The sequence below is a fragment of the Morchella importuna genome, assembly GCF_003444635.1.
Source record: "Morchella importuna strain M04M26 chromosome Unknown Morimp01GS003, whole genome shotgun sequence".
NCBI lineage: Eukaryota > Fungi > Ascomycota > Pezizomycetes > Pezizales > Morchellaceae > Morchella > Morchella importuna.
This window is the reverse complement of record NW_025763400.1, coordinates 1,772,266-1,790,409: the sequence shown is the minus strand read 5'-3', so window position 1 is coordinate 1,790,409 and position 18,144 is coordinate 1,772,266. Positions and strand designations below refer to the sequence as shown.

General features: G+C 44.2%; 5 protein-coding genes across 5 annotated transcripts; 1 reads left to right on the top strand and 4 right to left on the bottom strand.

Annotated features, from left to right (window-relative positions):
• Positions 1–3,670: 3,670 nt before the first annotated feature.
• On the bottom strand, positions 3,671–7,455 carry LAJ45_01992 (uncharacterized protein; the record flags this gene model as incomplete). The annotated part of the gene is made up of 14 exons (XM_046111584.1): positions 3,671–3,837; positions 3,895–4,080; positions 4,137–4,393; positions 4,449–4,464; positions 4,527–4,689; positions 4,741–4,970; positions 5,021–5,246; positions 5,298–5,567; positions 5,617–6,118; positions 6,170–6,358; positions 6,422–6,606; positions 6,668–7,131; positions 7,222–7,300; positions 7,366–7,455. 14 exons carry the CDS (start codon positions 7,453–7,455, stop codon positions 3,671–3,673), a joined length of 3,024 nt encoding a protein of 1,007 aa, XP_045975528.1.
• Positions 7,456–8,509: 1,054 nt separating this feature from the next.
• On the bottom strand, positions 8,510–12,916 carry LAJ45_01991 (uncharacterized protein; the record flags this gene model as incomplete). Its single annotated transcript, XM_046111583.1, has 12 exons — positions 8,510–8,512; positions 8,582–9,076; positions 9,136–9,315; positions 9,369–9,718; positions 9,776–9,884; positions 9,945–10,319; positions 10,370–11,353; positions 11,406–11,637; positions 11,700–11,845; positions 11,896–12,030; positions 12,094–12,652; positions 12,708–12,916. The coding sequence occupies 12 exons, from the start codon at positions 12,914–12,916 to the stop codon at positions 8,510–8,512; spliced, it is 3,777 nt and encodes a 1,258-aa protein (XP_045975527.1).
• Positions 12,917–14,065: 1,149 nt separating this feature from the next.
• LAJ45_01990 (uncharacterized protein) lies at positions 14,066–15,069 on the bottom strand (the record flags this gene model as incomplete). The annotated part of the gene is made up of 3 exons (XM_046111582.1): positions 14,066–14,671; positions 14,730–14,808; positions 14,864–15,069. The coding sequence occupies 3 exons, from the start codon at positions 15,067–15,069 to the stop codon at positions 14,066–14,068; spliced, it is 891 nt and encodes a 296-aa protein (XP_045975526.1).
• Positions 15,070–15,293: 224 nt separating this feature from the next.
• On the top strand, positions 15,294–16,097 carry LAJ45_01989 (uncharacterized protein; the record flags this gene model as incomplete). The annotated part of the gene is made up of 5 exons (XM_046111581.1): positions 15,294–15,332; positions 15,404–15,420; positions 15,479–15,684; positions 15,758–15,960; positions 16,017–16,097. 5 exons carry the CDS (start codon positions 15,294–15,296, stop codon positions 16,095–16,097), a joined length of 546 nt encoding a protein of 181 aa, XP_045975525.1.
• An 87-nt stretch (positions 16,098–16,184) lies between these two features.
• On the bottom strand, positions 16,185–18,129 carry LAJ45_01988 (uncharacterized protein; the record flags this gene model as incomplete). The annotated part of the gene is made up of 3 exons (XM_046111580.1): positions 16,185–16,979; positions 17,037–17,763; positions 17,834–18,129. The coding sequence occupies 3 exons, from the start codon at positions 18,127–18,129 to the stop codon at positions 16,185–16,187; spliced, it is 1,818 nt and encodes a 605-aa protein (XP_045975524.1).
• Positions 18,130–18,144: the final 15 nt, after the last annotated feature.

Below are 18,144 nucleotides of genomic sequence, written 5' to 3'. Positions count from 1 at the left end.
TGAGCACCCGCCCTTAAGCCCTCTTCCAATGTAACAAATGGTCAACGTACATGAGAAATTTCTATTCATTGTATGACTACCTGCTTACTGGCTCTCGCGCTAAATAAGATATCAATTCTGTTGGAATAGGTTTTCTTAATGTCCTCTTGTCATGGTACAATTCCCCGCGCGCCACACACTCGACATTTATCCTCACTCTACGACCTAGAGCTGTTTTTTTTGTGCACATATTCAATCCCCCACTCCAGGACTCATTTTAATATCATAGCTAGGTACGCAGATGCATTATACCATCCATTGCTCGAGAAGGCGTTGATATATGAATGTTTTTGATCACGCGCTGTCACTCGAGCCTTGGCAATACCAGCGTCTGAAACCTTCGATTTTTGTCAACCATATAAAAATGTTTAATTCCCCAAAAAAGACACTTCCCCCACACTTTGGGTATTGATAACATCACTCCTGGTTTAGCCGCAAGTCTTTAGGACACACACTAGCCTGGATTGGAGGATGTTAGCTGCTTTTGCATCCATGCCTCGGACATTCTCGACGAACTGATGCAAACGTGAATTCCCTGAGCTACTAGAGTGACGTGATTCAATTGAAGTGATGATGATCCATGGTGCGGGACGAGGACAAATCTATGCTGGAGAGTTATCCGTTATAGCCAAGTATTCCTCCCTGCACTAACTATAACTACATAAATGTATGCTTGGTCCGCTGTCTCCGCTCGATCATACCGGTTCCACACATGTAGCCATAAAATAGGAGCTGCCCAAGCGGCGTGTACCCCAGCCACCGGTTGCCCTGTGTGGGGGTTCTGCAGGGCCTGTATAGTATAAACTGACATGAGTAGAGTATAGGTGAACAGAGTAGCTTGATGGTTTAATGGCCACAGCTACCACTGTACTGCACTGGTTAGTGGAGTATATTACATCAAATATTACACGCACTTCAGGTCCAGATCCTCAAAGTAACCTACATCTCACGGCGCGAACGGAAAAAATAGTGTAAGATGAATTTGGTCCGTCTGGTTGGTACTGTGAGAGCCCAGCGTTGAGAGATATTTTCAAAAAGAGTTGTCTCGGGCTAGACGTTGGGTTAGATACATGTAGTATACCCTACATAGGTCGAATGCCCTGAATGCCCTGAATGTCGGAGACAGAGGGGGTCGCGGGTTGAATGGTACAAAGTTGCCTATATAAGTTTAGCTGGCAATTATTTAGCGGACCAAATTCATTTTGCGAGCCTTGGAGATTAGTCCGGTATATATGTCATAGTCGCTGGTAGTCAGTCCTTGGCATATATCTGTGTATAAGAGCGCTCTACGTCTGCACTCAGCCTGAAGCTACATTCCCAAATTATGGACCAAAGACATACCTGACTACAGTACCGGTGTTTTTTTTTGTTTAATTCATTAATTGCATGCTACAGTACCGGTGCTGTGGATGTAGTCTCGATAAACTCAGACAATACCAGGTGATTTGGCGTTAATTGGGCAATTAGGGTATAGGCCCTAGGTGTAGTTGCGTACCGCCGGGACCCTACCACCCGCACCCTAACCCTGAGCCTAGTAGTCTGGCACGAGACTACTGTGGATGTACCTACATATCCCTTCGTGTGTTTTCACGACCAGACGCTAATGGGCAGCTTTTACTCGGCAATAAACCTAACCCTCGTTCCGTGAACCCTTTGCTGTAAAGTCACCTTCTGTGACCCCTCTTATACCTTTTTCAGGTGTCTCCACAGTCTGTAGGTAGCTAGACTTTCTAAATACCACCACGCCGTCGCGGGCCTAATATGTCTCCGATTTTGCTCTAACGAAGGGATACGCATAATATGCATATAGTGAAGCGAGTAGGAAGGGCTCACAACCTACTCGCGAATTAAATACCCTGGAAACTGGAGAGATCGAGCGGACTTCCTCAATAACTTACATTAGGTCCATTGTTTATATGTTATGTATATCCAAAAAGAATATGATCATTCGGGGCCGAGCCAGCCTGCTGGCAACCAGTAACTACATGTATCTATTAAACTTGGCGTTGTGAAAGCCTAATTAGGTTTAGTTCGAGACAGTAAGAGAGATGATGTACTCACGCGTCTTCGCCAAGAATTTCCACCTGACTCGGTGAAGAAAGGGATTTCGGTGTTTCAATTGGTCAAATGCCTTGATCTCTCAGTCACGTTAAAATCCTTGGCGAAGACGCACGAGTAGTCTTGGCTTGTGCTAAATACATACAGTACTCTATTTCGCTAAGAAATAAAATAAAAAAATAAAAGATACGTCGACTTACCATTGCCATAGCCGTAGGGCTGCACTCAATTAATGAATTAAACAAAAAAAAAGAAAGAAAAACAGAACATCGACTTACCCACTAGACCACCCGCCACGGTGGACACTACGCTGAAAGTGATAGAATTATTGCGGAAACAGGGACCGACGATCACGCCGAGAGCAGGGCGCAATAATTCTACCGATAGCTGTACCTGAGCTAGCTTGGCGGTGTGCCAAGACGAAGCCTAAAAATCCTACCTACAGAGTCTGGTAGAATTATTGCGAAAGTCAGAACTAAAAGAGTGGGCTTCTTGGTCCGTGCTCACTGCAGAAATTCCTTTAAAGGCCAATAGGACTATCGGGTCACGGAAAACCCACTTTCGCAATAATTCTACCAGACTCTGTATGTACAGTCAGCATACTACTTCCGGATCCAACCTTACCGGCACCTCAAGGCCTCACGGAAAATTTGTACTTTTACCAATCGCTCTACCCTTAAGTACATACATGTATGTAGTGAGGCAAGCCTAGGGTCGCATACTAATTATAAATACTACGCCCGCGCTATGGGGTGTTGCTTTGAGGACCCCTAGTTTCTGAAAACCCATCTAGATTCGGATGAGAAGATGCTAATTTAAGTACTTGAGTTGTTTTACAGCTGTTCGCATAATATTAGACCAGGAAAGCGTCGTAACACATAGTGCGACTGTTCAATCCATTACCTCTCTAGGTAATTCCCATAGCTCCATTAGGGAATCCGGCCGAAATCTCAAGTTCAGATACTTAAACAGGTATCTCGAGTTTCCTAATGAAGAATCGTTCGTTCGTCTGGGCCTAATATTATGACAACAGCTGTAATACAAACTGCATGTAATAATACGAACATTTCCTATATACTGCGCTAAAGTATCTTTTTAGTACATGTAAGTTTATATGCTGGCTTGTAATGATTAGGGTCAGGCCTGGAGGCTTAAGGGATAGTGTAAGCGTAAAATTTCGACTACGCTTTTTGCGTAAAACCATGCCATCCATTCAAGCGAGTGATATGTCATGACCCATAGAGAATATACTTACATTTGGAGATCGCCACGTTTTTCTTTTCTTTTCTTCCTTTTTTGTTGAAAACTCCTACCATAATCCGATTTTTCTTTTTAAAGAAATACATTTACATGTACTTTGTCATCATACTAATTCATGATCGGATCGCAAATGAGACAACTATCTAAACAAAACAAATAACGAACCAAGAGATAGATAGACAATAGGGGGAAAAGAGATATAATAGGAAGCTAGGTTTAACGCTAGACCCCTCGAATGAATGCTTTCCTTAGAAAGGAAAAAAAAAAAAAAAAAAAAGCCGTATTAATGTTCCTCCACAACTAAACCTTTATTTTATTGATGCCCATTGACAGGCATGCCACCGACAGCCGCAGCCATGGCATCAGCAGCCAATTTTTTAGCCTCAGCTTCGTGAACCACGCCCTTGATCACATTTTGTTCATCTGGACTCAGACCTTTTGTGAGCCCTTCATAAATCTGGGGTTGCTGCTGTTGTAACTCTATAAAACGATTAGCAAAGGAAAGATCGCCCACTTTTGAAGGTAGAAGATACATACCCAATAATGCGTTTCTAAATAGTTGGTAAGGTTCAATATTGTCCAATGGAGTCTCCAAGAGAGTTTCCTCCTCAAGATCATCATCCTCATCATCCCAATTGGCGGATAAAACACCCCGAGCAGATGCCTCATTGTTCAAAAACTCCATATAAGCACTGCTTTCATCTGGTATATCAAGCTCATCGGCTAGAAAATTTTCATCAGCAGATTATTCGAGAGAATTGAACGTTAAAGAACCATACCATCCTCACCCTCCTTGTTCCACGCCGCCTCGCCTTCCCACTCATTGTCACTATCAGATCCGTATGAATCGTCAAGTGTCAGGCCTTCTTTTTGAATTTCTTCACGATTCTTCATAGCCAAGGGCAAAGATTGAAAAAGTGGTACGATTCCCTGCATCAGCTTCGGCCAACCCGGCTGGATGCTTTGAGGAATCTGCTCTGGCGTAAGTTGGATCAATGCCACAATCGCCACAATAGAAAGCTTCTTGTCGTGCACCCTGTTGAAATTCTCAATATTTGAAAACCATAGACTGAAAAATTTGTTTGTCCAACCATTCCTCTCGAGGATCTGTAAGGTAGCGGCTGGGTTGTAGTAAATGCAGTTGATGACCATTTCCATCAGATGGATACGATAAGACTTGATCTCGTTAGGTGCTGTAAGACATTGCATGGCAATCTCAACAAATTGAGGCAAGTATTGGTCAGCGTGTCCCCGAAGATTGAGCATCACAGCCTCAGCGAGCTTGCACCCGCAAATGCGGTCCATGGCACCTAGACGCTCGTTCGTAAAGATCTAGAGAATTTGTTAGAATCCCCAAATGTACAACTCGATTGGATTGATTACAGTTGAAATGATATCGAACATTGCTGCCAAGTATGTTGGGTTTTGGATCAACATGTCGGAACCGTATGAGATATAGTTGTCTAGTGCGGGAAGCATCTCCTCGATGTATATCTCCGCACGGTCCTTGAAAGACTTGTGGATGAGTTCAAATACCGCCCACATGGTACCCGAGATTGCTTTGGCAGAGAAAGTGCAACTGTCAATAATCTCAAAGACCTCGTTGTACAGGTCTATCTTGTTTTTAGTAAAGGAGTCTCAGATTAAGTATTCTTGCACCTACCAAACAACTTATGTTCCAAAGTGACTGTAATGACTGGAACAAGAACTTGCTCTAATTGCAACAAAACTCCGGGGGAGCTTTCTAAAGTCAATATCAGGGTTCCAATGGTCTGCAAAACTCCAAGAGCTGTGATGCTCTTGTCATCCAGGTAGTTATCAACATCGTCATCAATAGAGTTAGCACCCTTGTCAATGACATCTTGGATGATCCTGAGATAAGTGTCTCTCTAAAAATCTTGTCAGATTTGGAACACGAAATAGGGGAGGTGATAACCCACCAGCTGCTCTGTGAGTTGTACTGCAAACGGTGTCAACTCCGAAGCAAAAACCTCAACGAACTCCTCCATGACATTGGAAAGCGCATCCACGTCAACCTCATTAGCAAGCTGCAACAGTTTCTGCATAATATCCGCGATGCTCTGCTGCATGGATGTCCGAATGAAGTCATGCCTGATTAAAGGTTGCAGGGCCAACGCTGCTTCAACCCGTACAGGTAATTCAGCATCGTTGAGACATTGCAAGATATTCTGGTAGATAACAACGACATTCTGAAAGACAATTAGATCCACATACGTCGATTGCGTGGATTGAACTTACATTCTCATCCCTAAAGTCAAGATCAGAGAATTTCTCAAGCACGTCACACGCACGAGCTCGGAGAAATCCATGGCGGCTCCTAAACTCGGGAAAAACATGGCGAACAAAGAAATATTCCACCTGATCGGCAATAGGACTGCCCTTTCCAAGGATAATAGCGGATAAGGTTCCAATCATTCTCAAAGCACCTTCCTTTTCTCTGTAGTTCTTCTGGTCATCCGGAGCTGCCTCATACCGGTTGACCACCTCATTAATAAAGTTAAGAACCGTAAATGTCTGCTTTCGACGGGCCTTGCTAAGTGTGTTCAAGAAATTTGTGGCAGCAACATCTGGAGCTGATATTTCCTCGTATAAGTTAATCTTGCGGTTCAAGTATTCACCCGGATCTGACTCAAAAGTCTCGAGGTCCTCATCTGTTTGGCAAAGTAGGGGGAAGAGAACATGGGAGATCAAATTCTCGACGTGGGGGCTCAAGTGCTTCCATGTTGCTGATGGTTTGATACTTTAAAGACAATTTAGCTCCTTTCCTTAGGTTCTGTTAAAGGGAACAAACCACTCATCCATAAAAGTAATAGTGCATGAAAGGCAGATCTTGCTCAACCATGCTTGCTTGGAAACCCACAGCTCAATCTGCTGAAGATATGCCTTTAGAATCTCTGGCGCAAAATGTTGAATAAAATGCTTAGAGAATTTCTCATAATTTTCTGAGTTATTTGTGGTGATGCTGGTAGGGTTGCCATATCTTTTAAGGGCGATGAAGGTCAGAAAAGCATTTTGTCAAAGATAGGGAATGAAAAAAGTATACCTCACAAAAAGCCTGTTTAGGTTTGAGTAGGCCCACTTCTTGGCTTTCCACCACGGGTGAGCCTCCCGGTCTTCAATATCCTCAGGCATGGATTCTGGCGGTGCTTGTTTCCCTACAACTTTGATAAACAAGGTTGCCCAGGGGACAATTGAAGATTCCTCCCGAAGATGAGCCGCCAACTCGAACTATTCGCCTCGGCCATTAGTTTTATGCCAATTAGTTCTTGGACAAGGGTTCAAAACCCACATATACAGCATGCTTGTATGTTTTAATAATCATCTTTAACATGTCACCTGCATCAGTGCTAGTCTCGTCCACCAATCTGTTGCCGATAGCCAAGAGTGTGGGGAAGGTCGCTTGGGTGACACGGTCCAACTCTTCTCTCTTGTCGTTGGCTTGCTTAAATCTGTAAACGCGACAAAGCGAGAGCAAGCATTGCACACCCGCAAATACCGACTGGATATCATTCGAACCAAGGAGCTGCAGGGTAATGTCCATGTAACCAGGCCATTTTTCGGGGAAGTCATAATGAAGGACTTTCCCAATCAACGGCATAAGCTGCTGTCGTATCGGTGAGGCTGCCGAAGCAAGGGTTGGCACGAGCCGTTCGCGGAATGCTGCCTTCTCATCTTCAGAGATGGGCACATTTTTCGGGAACTCCTCGTTGAATTCCCAGGATCTGATAACTTTATTTTTCAGGTACAAGACAGCTGTCGGGGGTGAGAAAGTGGTCGTCAGTTAAACTACTAGGAATGGGTAAATATTCGGAGAAGGGAGAGGTTTAAGTTTCGGTGCGGTACCAGAAAGGCGAACCTGTGGTTCAGGATCGGCTGCTATGATATCCAGAAGTGCACCGATAAAGCCAGGTGTTGCTTCCGCCTGTGAATCTCGCGTTAGTAAAGAGGAAAACTCTCCCTTGTAGAAATGTAAAGGTGATCAAGAACCTGCTTCAGCTGCAGCTCGGCTTGTCGTCGAATGTCTGCATTTGTATCTAACGCTGAGAGTGTACACCCACGGAGAGCTGCGAGATCCATGGCTCTTTTTTTTATACTGATATTTTATGTAAAGCAGAGTGGTGGGTGGTTTAAGAAGATGAGAGACAATATTGGCTTATTGAGAGAAAAAAGATTTTCGAACGGAGGCCAGGGCGGGTTTGGGGGGGGGGGGTGGGAGGTGAAGCCCAAGAAGTAGTGTGGTGTGTGTAGTCGATCCACAGAGGAGATGGGCACTCACTCGAAAGCGTAGACTTTGATGGCGTGCAGAGAAGCGGCGGGGATGTGAAGAGAGGGGCAGTGGAGGGGCGAGGGGCACATTCAGATCAAAGGGACCACTTGAGAAAAAAAAAGAGCGTTGCGGAAAAATGGTAAAAAAAAATTTGGGCGAAAAAGAAAAAAAAAATACAAGTGCTAGTAATCACAGCCCTAGTGATAAGTAGGGCTCGATACTATATGTAGATAGGATGTATGTACTCGTTTTTTCACAGCGTTTGTGAACACAACTGGCATTACATACACACAAAAAATAGCCAAGACAACCTTTTTGTATGGCATGCAATAGCGGTCGTGTTCACAAACGCTATGAATAGACGAGTAGTGTGCGACGACTACCTAGCGAAGTGAAAGTGGGAAGGGAGGAGTGGAGTAGGGTTGAGACGTCAAGTATCCTCTGATTAAGAGCGCTCTAAACACCCTCTACAATAACGTGGTTTTACAGCTGTCTTTCTCCAATCGCCGCCATCTTTGAATTAAGCATGCTACAGAAAGTCTATGGTAGGTACATGTAGATGCCAGCATTTCCATGACATGCCATGCCATGCCGGCAACCCTTTCTTTTCTTCTTTGTGTTTACTCTAGCGGCTTCGCGGGGTAAAAATAAGAGCCTCCCGCATCGGGAACCTACACCAACACGATCTAAGCCTTGGCAAGATGCTGCACATCAATAGAATAGCATCCTTAATACTGGGGGATATTTCCCTAAGTCGCTACGAAACTATGCTCAGATCCTAATTTATAACAAAACGTACATGCTTTGATTTCCCGCATAAGGTTGCATACCAACAAATGCTGCATTAATGATGACAAAAGATGTTTACTACATGTAGGGTATAGTTAGCATTGTCTGTAGATTAGTAAATATGTGGGCAGACAGATGAGTACTGACCAAGTAAAGCGAAGCGCAATGGCAAACATCCCTCTTAATCAACTCCTGACATTCCTGCATCTTTGCAAAAAGTGATGGATCACCTATTATCCTCGCCGAGTTTTTAACCTCTCTACATGTCTCATCTAATCTGGTGATCACTCTAACAATAGTTCCCTCAAGGACATCTGTGAGCTCAGTTATTTGATTGAATGACATTCCCTTTGCCCATTCATAAACTACTTCCATAAGAGCGAAGCGCGGTCTTGCTTCAAAGTCATCACTCTCCGCGTTTATCAATACTTGATGTTGTATTTGAATCGAGTTGACCTTTTTCGCGATTTCGATTATTCTAGCCTTGCCTTTTTCAAGCTTAGGTGTGATTGTTGGTATAACGTCTGTCTTTTCGCTAAATACGAAAGCAGAGAGGAGGGCGACGATTTCCTCGGGTTCGTATTCCGCGAGAACATTTTCCAGGACTAATTCTGTCAAGACGAGCTCACTTGTTGAATTGACCTTTGCATTATTAGCTCTAAATATTTTAGCCAGGTAGAAGATAAGGGCAGATGACTTACCTCGCAGGCTACCCGTCCTTTTAGTAGAACATTTTGGTTGTCATCGATAAATCCCAATTCTTTCAAGACTGAAACTCGTTGCCCATAATCGGGTAAAAGTTGCAAGTTCTGATCAGATATCAATTGTTTCAGCTTGGAAATATTATCCTGAAGTAAAAATTCTTCATGTCGCATAGCAAACTGCAGAAAAATGTTAGACGAAACTCACATCCAAAGGCCTGAGGAATACTAACGTGGGTAACAAAGTTAGGACACGAAAGACATGTACAGTTCAATATAGTTGCAGTCTCCTGTTGCTTAGACTGACGAAGCTCAATGAAAGTCATATCATTAATCTTACTCCAATCGCCTTCGATCCATTCTGGTCTTTTCCAATCCCCAAGCAAATCTAGGAGCTGCGCCTGTAATCCTGCGATTGCTAACTTGTCTCCACGACGAACTGCCTGGGAATCAAATTTTATTATAGTTTTTGAAACCCACTCAATACTGAATACCGGAATGATGAACTCTCTAAGTTTCCACTCTTTTGGGGGAGTGTTGGGTAAATTCAGGGACGGGCAGGCCGGAAACGGAACCAAATCACCTATTTATATGTAAGTAATCTATGACAGTATACTATGAAACTAATTCCGTGACCTACTAGAGGACTTTTTGTTGGTGTCAGGTTTAAGCCACAGTACTTGGAGCAGAGGGCGGGTGCCCTGGAGTATTCCATCGTTTAGGAGTACGCCAATAGTCCTAGGCCCATTCTAAAGAAATTTGGTAAATATTACATCACCTAGATAGAGTTTGGGGCTGAGGAAACCAACTTCTTCTTGTATGACAATTAGTCGTCCAGGAGTGAACAATCGCCTACCATGGGTAGTCGCTAATGACCTCAGTAATACATCTCCCGACAAAACCTTTAGTCTGATGCAAGCATTATGACAAGCCTCAAGATCAACGCTACAGATTTCACAGTCTTCCTTTTTCAATTTTTTCAACCCCTCTTCAGACAAGGCAACCTGCCGTTCATGTTCGGGCATCATCGTTTGCGTCGTGTTCTCACTGAAGCTCCGCTTAATCATTTCTTCTATCTTTAAAGCTTCAACACGAAGAAGGTTGAGGATCATGTTGTATGTCAAGCGGAATTGACTTTGCAATTTCGTTGGGTCACCGAGGATCATGTGATTTAGCGTAGGGTACTATGAAAGGTCAGTGGAAGTCATCTCACAAAAGGGCCCTGTAGACCAACAGCCGGCGCTTCATCCATCGGAGAAACTATGATAACAGTTCCCTGCGGGTCCAATCCTCGACGACCAGCTCGACCAGCCATTTGAATATATTCCCCAGGAAGAAGATCACGGAATTGCTTCCCATCGTGTTTCCGGTATCCCGAAAATACCACAGTACGTGTAGGAAGGTTGAGTCCCATGGCAAATGTTTCTGTCGCGAACAATACTTTGACTAGTGTTTTCGCGAATAGAATTTCAACAATTTCCTTAACGATTGGCAACAATCCTCCATGATGTACAGCTAATCCCCGAGCCAAAAGCTCCCTCATTCTCCTTATTTGTGGTAGTTGTCGATCCTCAGGCTTCAATCTTGCAATACTCTTCTCAATGATCATGTGGATGGCACTCTTCTCAGTTTGATTGCAGTAATCTATATTGCTCAAGGCGTCAGCATTCTCCTCGCATCTCTTTTTCGAGAAAACAAAAATGCAAGCTGGTAAGAGCTCTTCTTTTTTCAAGTGTTGTACGAGGTGAACCCAAATGTTCTTGTCTTGAGCAGCTGTATTACGACCTCCCCTCCCACCCCTGGCTACGGTTCCGCTGCTTTGGCCGCGTTGCTGTGTCCCTCCACGACCTCCCCGTTGATTTGGGCCTCCACGCTGATTTGGGCCTCCACGCTGATTGCCACCCCCACGTTGATTACCCGTGGGTGCTTGAGCTGGCGATGGGTCTTTCTTCCTCGATAACGCATTATTCGCATCTTTCCAACCTTGCATCAGGAATTTTTTGTCGGCGCTGACGATTTTGTACATCGCTTTATTGGCCCAAAGGTAATGTTCTAGAGGTACTGGCCTTTTTGGAGTTGAAATAACGTAAATATCCTTTTTCTTCGTTCTTCCAACCCAACTTGCGAATTCTTTGGTATTTGGGACTGTTGCCGATAGCAAAATCAGATTTACATGGTCTGGAAGCATTATTATTACCTCCTCCCAAACCACCCCTCTCTACAATCATAATTAGTGTTGAGAAGTGTGCAAAACGATATTTAGTCCTTACCTCAAGATCGTTGACATAGTGGACCTCATCAAAAATAACAAATTCCACATCCCGGATGATATCTGCACCCCTGTACAGCATGCTTCTTAAGATCTCGGTGGTCATAATCAAACAACTTGCTTCTGGATTGATTTGAACATCGCCGGTTAAGATTCCAACATCATCAAATACTTTTCTAAAGTCGCGAAATTTTTGATTGCTCAAAGCTTTAATGGGTGAGGTGTATATAGCCCTATTGACGTAGATGATATTAGCTTGGGCCAGGTAAGAAGAAAATAAACGAAAAACGCTTACTTCGTCATATGTTTTGTAGCAAGAGCAATAGCATACTCGGCAACAACTGTCTTCCCTGCAGATGTATGTGCAGCTACAAAGACCGAATCACCGTTTTCTAAATGATAAACAGCCTCCTTTTGAAAAGTATCCAACTCAAATGGCCACTACACAAACTTAGCTTGCGAGTCAATTTTATTAAGAGCTCTCTACATACTTCTTTTGCCATATTTGGTACAAGCTCGTGAAAATTGGTGATTTCTTTGTTCACATCGACCATATGTGCCCATTCTTTGGCCTTTGGCCTTGTCACTGCCAAAGGCAAGTTTCCCTTTGGTGCAAGCATGGGAAACTATCACAAAGGTTAGCTATCGAAGGAAGGATAGGTTCCTCATACTCTGGATGGAGGCTATACCTCAATTGGTAATAAATCATCGATACTGTCCAATTCTGCCAAAGGTTTCTCGGCTTTCTTTATGGTAGCACCCCCGGTCTCTTCTTTATGTCTTCTTTTTGGAGCAACATCACCGAATTTGAAGCCCTCTTCTTCCATGTCTACTTTTTCTTCGACATCTTCCGCTTCTTCATCCTCTTCGACGTTATCCTTTCTTAGTTTGAGACCCCTGGACATTCCTGGTGCAACTTTTAGTAATCCATCTTTGCCAATTCTTTCTTCTACCAAGGACTCTTGTAATTCTAGCTCCTCGGGCCTCTCATTTGCAGTTCCAATATCAATCCCCCCAGGGCTGAACGGAAAGAAACCAGCTTTGCCTCTCACAAAATCGGCTTTAGAGGCAGGTTTTCGCAGAAGGGATGTAGAGTTTTTGGCTGTGATTGAGTGGGCTGGAACAGTGACCTCTCTATATCCTGTCACACGTCCCTCGAGACCTTCGCGAGTGAACCGTATAATGTTTCGGGACATTGTAGGAGCAAGTCCCATAAAAGAGACATACTCGGGAGGGTCATCCCAACGCCTACTATTAATTAGTACATTCGTGAGGATTGCGTTGAGTTGAAAGGATAATTTACTGCTGAAGCTGATTTAACCATTTCGTAGAGAATACATGAGAAGGCGCAAGAAAATCCGTCTGAGTTTGCTTGTGAAGTTCGCCATCGTCAGGCTTGACCCTCTTGCGGGGTTGGCATTCATCAAGAATGCTGTCAATCCAACCATCATCTTGTAAGTTTATACAGGACAAAGTTTGTATGGCATCGATCAAAGTAGTTGCAGATGACATCACTTCAAAGTATTGAGTCCCAAAACTGTCTGATAGAAACGTTGATGTCCGAGGTTACAACAGTTTAGTGTTACACACTTGAGCTCTTCAGGCCGTCGCCGATGCGCTAAATGCTTACGTAACCACAATGGGGTTACATTTACAAACATGTACCGGGCGTTGAGGGTAAATACGATAAGGGAATCTTGCTGTGAAATTGTGTGTTATCTTATCAGATTCTCGGTATTTATGGTTGACCCCCGGTACATGTATAGTACATGTAGCTGCCCTAGAGTTTCATTACAGAGATGCACGTGTTTGTAGAGTGTATACATCGCTTGTATCTACCAATATACACCTATACACCTTGAGTACATTCATCTCATGCATGTATCGAAACCTATTACTGATACCAGTATGGAGCTTCACTGTCAACATGCAAGCCTTTGACTACATGTACTATGTAGCTCCATGTATTGTACCAACCAATCATTGGTCCATGTATGTACCGGGGGTTATGGGTTAGTCTGAAGAACCCTTTTTTGGCGTATGATTGGTTGAAGCTGCAGAAAATGATACTTGGCGCCAGAAAAGTACTTGAATAGGCTGCCCCCCATCTTTTGCAACGCAACCTCCGAGACTGTTTGCACCCAGCTTCATCAGAAAATACTCCCCACAAGGGCTTATGAGCTCAAAATACTATCTAGGGGAAGCTGGGAGCCAGCGCTATTCTGCGGTTATTTTTTTTTGTATTTTTAGCAAAATATTTTGATTTTTGAGTGAAGATATATGAAAGTTCTTCAGACCTTTTTCCCCCATACAAATTTAGTGCGCTAAGGCCAGACCTGGCCAGTGTGATCGATGATAATTGGTTGCGGATTTGTGGCTCCCATATAAAATCCCTGCATTTTCAACCAATGAAGCAGAGTTCTTCAGACTAAGGGTGAACACCCGGTACATGTAGCTACCAACTAATCCTTGGCGCTGAGTGATTGGGCTCGACAACCCATGCATCTAAAGACCTTACTTTATAGCGTCATAAGGATCGGTTTGATGTTGGAATCAAACCTCTCAAGATACTTGACGATGAATTTACTAGATTAAAGATATTGTCTATGTATATAAATTCTGATTATAGACGTAATTGTAAAGACACACGCGTTTGTCTATCTACCAGTCTGGTGGTGGCCCGAAATCTGCCATGACTTCCATTTCATCCTCGAAATCATCTCCAAGTGGTGTACTTGCCGCAAGGGCGGTATTTACCGATTTGTTGGTTTTATCCTTTCCTGCTTCCCTTGAAGGTGCTAGTGAAACATCTCCAGAAGCCGTGGCTCTTTCCATGTTCATTAAGGCATCCAACTCTTCATCATCTGGGCCGACACCGAAATCCTCGTCATCGCTACCATCTTCTACACTGCCTGACAGGAACAACGCGCCTGATGGGTTTGCATGAGCTTGCCCAATAGAAACACCCTGGGTCTCTGTCCCTGTGACTCGCTGTTGAGGAAAGCTATAGAGGTCGCTGTCGTCTTGATTATCTGGCCCATCCTTGCGTGGTTCTTCGCTAGGAATTTCGTCTCCGTCTTCTGCCCCTACCCGAAGAAGTCTTTCTTTTCGTTTACTTTCTTCGATCCAATTCAGTCGTTGGTCCTTCATACTTTTTGAGTGTCCCAATTTCTCGATGATTTTGAGAGTGTCACGGAACTTTGCCTTCTTATAAAGGTCATCCGCCCAAAATTGGTAATATGAGAGAAGTCTGGCGGTGTCGCGGTACTAGAGCTAGGAGTTAGTTTTTCAACGAGGCGAGATATGGGTTGACGTCATGCATTACCTCGTGACCTTTACCCTTGAATTTGAGTTTTCTCGGAGCGTCCTGTCTCAATTTTGGTATTCCCAGGCTTGACATGAGCCTTCAAGGTGTTAACAAAATTCACCAAAAGACAGCAAGTAATGTTTAGAATATACCTTTCCTCGTCTAACTTTACTGTAACTCTCTTTCTTCTAATTTTTACCTCTTCATCAATTCCCAATGTGTCTTTTTTTTCGGCAGGAGCGGTAGGCGCCCGAGTTGATATATCGATATCGGAAATCTCAGCATTATAGTCGAAGAGATCATCTTCCATGTAATCATCCCCAAGAGCTGTTGTTGTATTTGAGTCTACTACAGGCATATTGTTGATAGTTGGTCGTTTGGTTGAAAGCTGCGTCGAAAGTTCTCAAATTATGGGACTCGGTGAGACAAAAGACGCGTCTCCAGAGCAGCATCCTTAATTGGACTGAAAATAACACGTGATATGTGTAGCCCAGGGCACGCTATTGGGGTTGCGGGGGTTTCAACGTCAAAGGCGAACTCGGCTCTGTATGCGATAAAACATCTCAACATTCTCCACTCATAATGGCCGTTCCTCCAAAGCAGCTTAACACTGACTACCCAGTATGTTTTTCCCCCTCATTCTTGCATTCCTTCAATGGTTCGTGGATCTGGTTTGGCTAATAACATCTCAGGTCATTGACACAGATCCGTCAGCTACTCAATCGCAACCTAAATCTCAAACAGCATGACTAACATCTAATTTACAGGCACTTTTGGCGTGTTATCCGCTATGCCCGTCCATCCGACTACGCCGTAGGAGCTGGTACTGCGGCTGTCGGACCTGCCCTCTTCTGGTTATGGGAGAAAAAGTCCCCCGCCATGCTCCCCAAGGGTGCATTCGCACAGAGCATGCGTCTTGCCGGAGCCCTTGGAGTCACCGCTGGTTTCTTAAGATTCTACCTTGGATCATCTTGTATGCCTATTCCAGATATCTACAGTCTCCTCCAGACCAGTCCAAAAAAAACTGATATACCTTAAATCGGCAGTGCGCTTCTGGGGCTGGACCGAGAACCAACGGGAAGTGGACATGGATATGAAGGAAATGGTGGGAAGAGTAAAGAGGAAAGAGCCACTTTATGGAGAGTCTATCTTGACTCCGTACATGCAAGGAGTTGCCGCCCGCAACTCTCGATACTCCCAGGTTTTTTTCCATGTGTTGCCATGGTTCAACTTTGTCAACCACAACCAGGTGAGGCCTTCTAGTATCCCTCTTGATAAAGCAATTCTGCCTAACAATATTGATAGCACGGTGTGGACACGACCAAGTACTTTCTTGCTGCTGAAGAGGATCTGGAGAAAGAGCGTGTCCTCCGAGAAGGAAAATAGATATTCAAGCAACAAAGATCATTTCCCAACCAGTACAGAAATGTACATACTCACAATCCTGTAAAGAACGGCACCCTTTCTTATTATTTAGAACTCTTTCAGTAAATCCTGTAAGCTTTTACTAGCCTCACTACCATCCCACACAAACCTAGTATCTGTTCCACCAGTTGCTCCTGTAACAATGGACAATCCTACTCTGGTTGCCTCGACCCGGATTTTTCTTGTCTGTTTTTCAACATTCCTCATCTCATTTCCTTGGGCTATTTGCTGCCACTTATCGCCCATGCATCGAATTTCGTTGACAACACTTCGCTCCAAACACCAGCAAAGATACAGTTCCATCTCTTCTACAGAGCTAAACTTATTCTCACCCATTAATCGCGCAGAGATTCCGTCATGCGATGTGTTGATAGTGAATCCAGTCCCATACAACGGGTGTCCTAACATTGTCGACATTTGGATTTCAACCTTCCAGCCACCCGGCAACACAAGTGTTGCTTCACTCTCTAATCTTCCCATAAAAGTATCCACGGCAGATTCCACGTCCTTAATTTCGGGTTGTCGGCAGTTTTGTAAAGGCTTCAACGAGTATTCGCCGTGTAGACTAGCAGACTTTGCGATGCCAATTAAGGATTTAAGTAGGCCTTGCAGATGACTGAGGTGTTGATGATGGATGAGATGTGTTGCAATGGGTCTTACCAGGAGAAGCGGAGGCACAGGTTGTTTTCTCGGGCTCAGTGCAGGTGGTGGCTTGCTTCGCTTCTTGAGACTCATTCTGTGATTATATGATAATAATATCCGAAAGGCCATTGCTACTCCTTGTGCCAACCCACTCTCCGGACTGTGAACATCGAGTGCCGTATCATCATCATCAAGTGGAGCCTATATATCCATTAGGTTTTTTTTATAGGTGACGAGAATCAATGATAATAAACTCACCATATCTATTATAATGCTTCGATGTTCCCCTAGTTGAAGTGTCACGCCGTCCTCGCTGGTTCTTATTCCCTGATTCGCCATGATCCTCGCCTCTCTCATAATTTCAAAGAAAAGTTCGTCCTCATAAACAAAGTTTCGTGCGCGCTCAATCACATCCTTAACGGATGTAGATTTCTTGTTTCCGCTCTGTACGCTGACTCCCTTAACCTCTCCGTTCTCTATAACACGAACTCTAAGCATCGCCTTCCCAAGGGACCCGGTGGTAGCTACGTCGTCCATTACAACGCTTCCATCTTCGCCCCTTCTTAACGCCCCTATGCCCTTGCTCTTGTACTCCGCTGCCGATTCCGCAAATCCATATCTCACGCCCAATGTTTGTCGTTCTCGAGGTATACGTGTTATAACCCAACCCTCGTCGCGAATAGCCAGAACTTGTTCCCAGTATCTGCTCTCTTTCTCGACCTCTCGCCCAAGCTTCTCGGACGCACTCAATAGGGCGTCTGCCGCCGAGTTTAATCCTTCCATCTTCCAAGCTCTTGAAACAATCTCATCATCTTTGATCGCTTTCGGACCGGGTTTGCGCTGAATCTTATCGAAACCTAAACTACCAGCGGGCACGGCCTCTTTAAGAGCCGGAGACATGGTCAAATTGCCGGTTTCTGGATTATGCAAAGATACGAGAAAAGATATGTAATCAAGGCCCAATAAAGCCTCATTTAAAGCATGCCTATTTTCAAATTTACTCGATATTAGTGACTTTGAAGATCGCACTCGAAAAGTACCAAGCACGCACATACCCTACCAAAGCTGCCATCTTCACCTTCGCATTCCTCAATTCCGTCGCGCTCTCTTGATCACCGGCTGTCTTATCCGCAGTACCTCCATTAGCTTTATTTTCGAGGTCGCCATGAAGCTCATCGTCCTGCGGCTCGTCTTTCCCGGCAGCTATCTCCTCCTCAAGCAAGCTTTCGTTGACATCGCGGAAATGGCCACGCTGAGCTTGTATTCTATTTATGAGAGACGAGACTGAGGTTTCTTCAAGGTTCTCTTCCGGCCAGGATTTCAATGAGAGTAAAAGTTGATCTGCATTCATCACTGCGTATTTCCT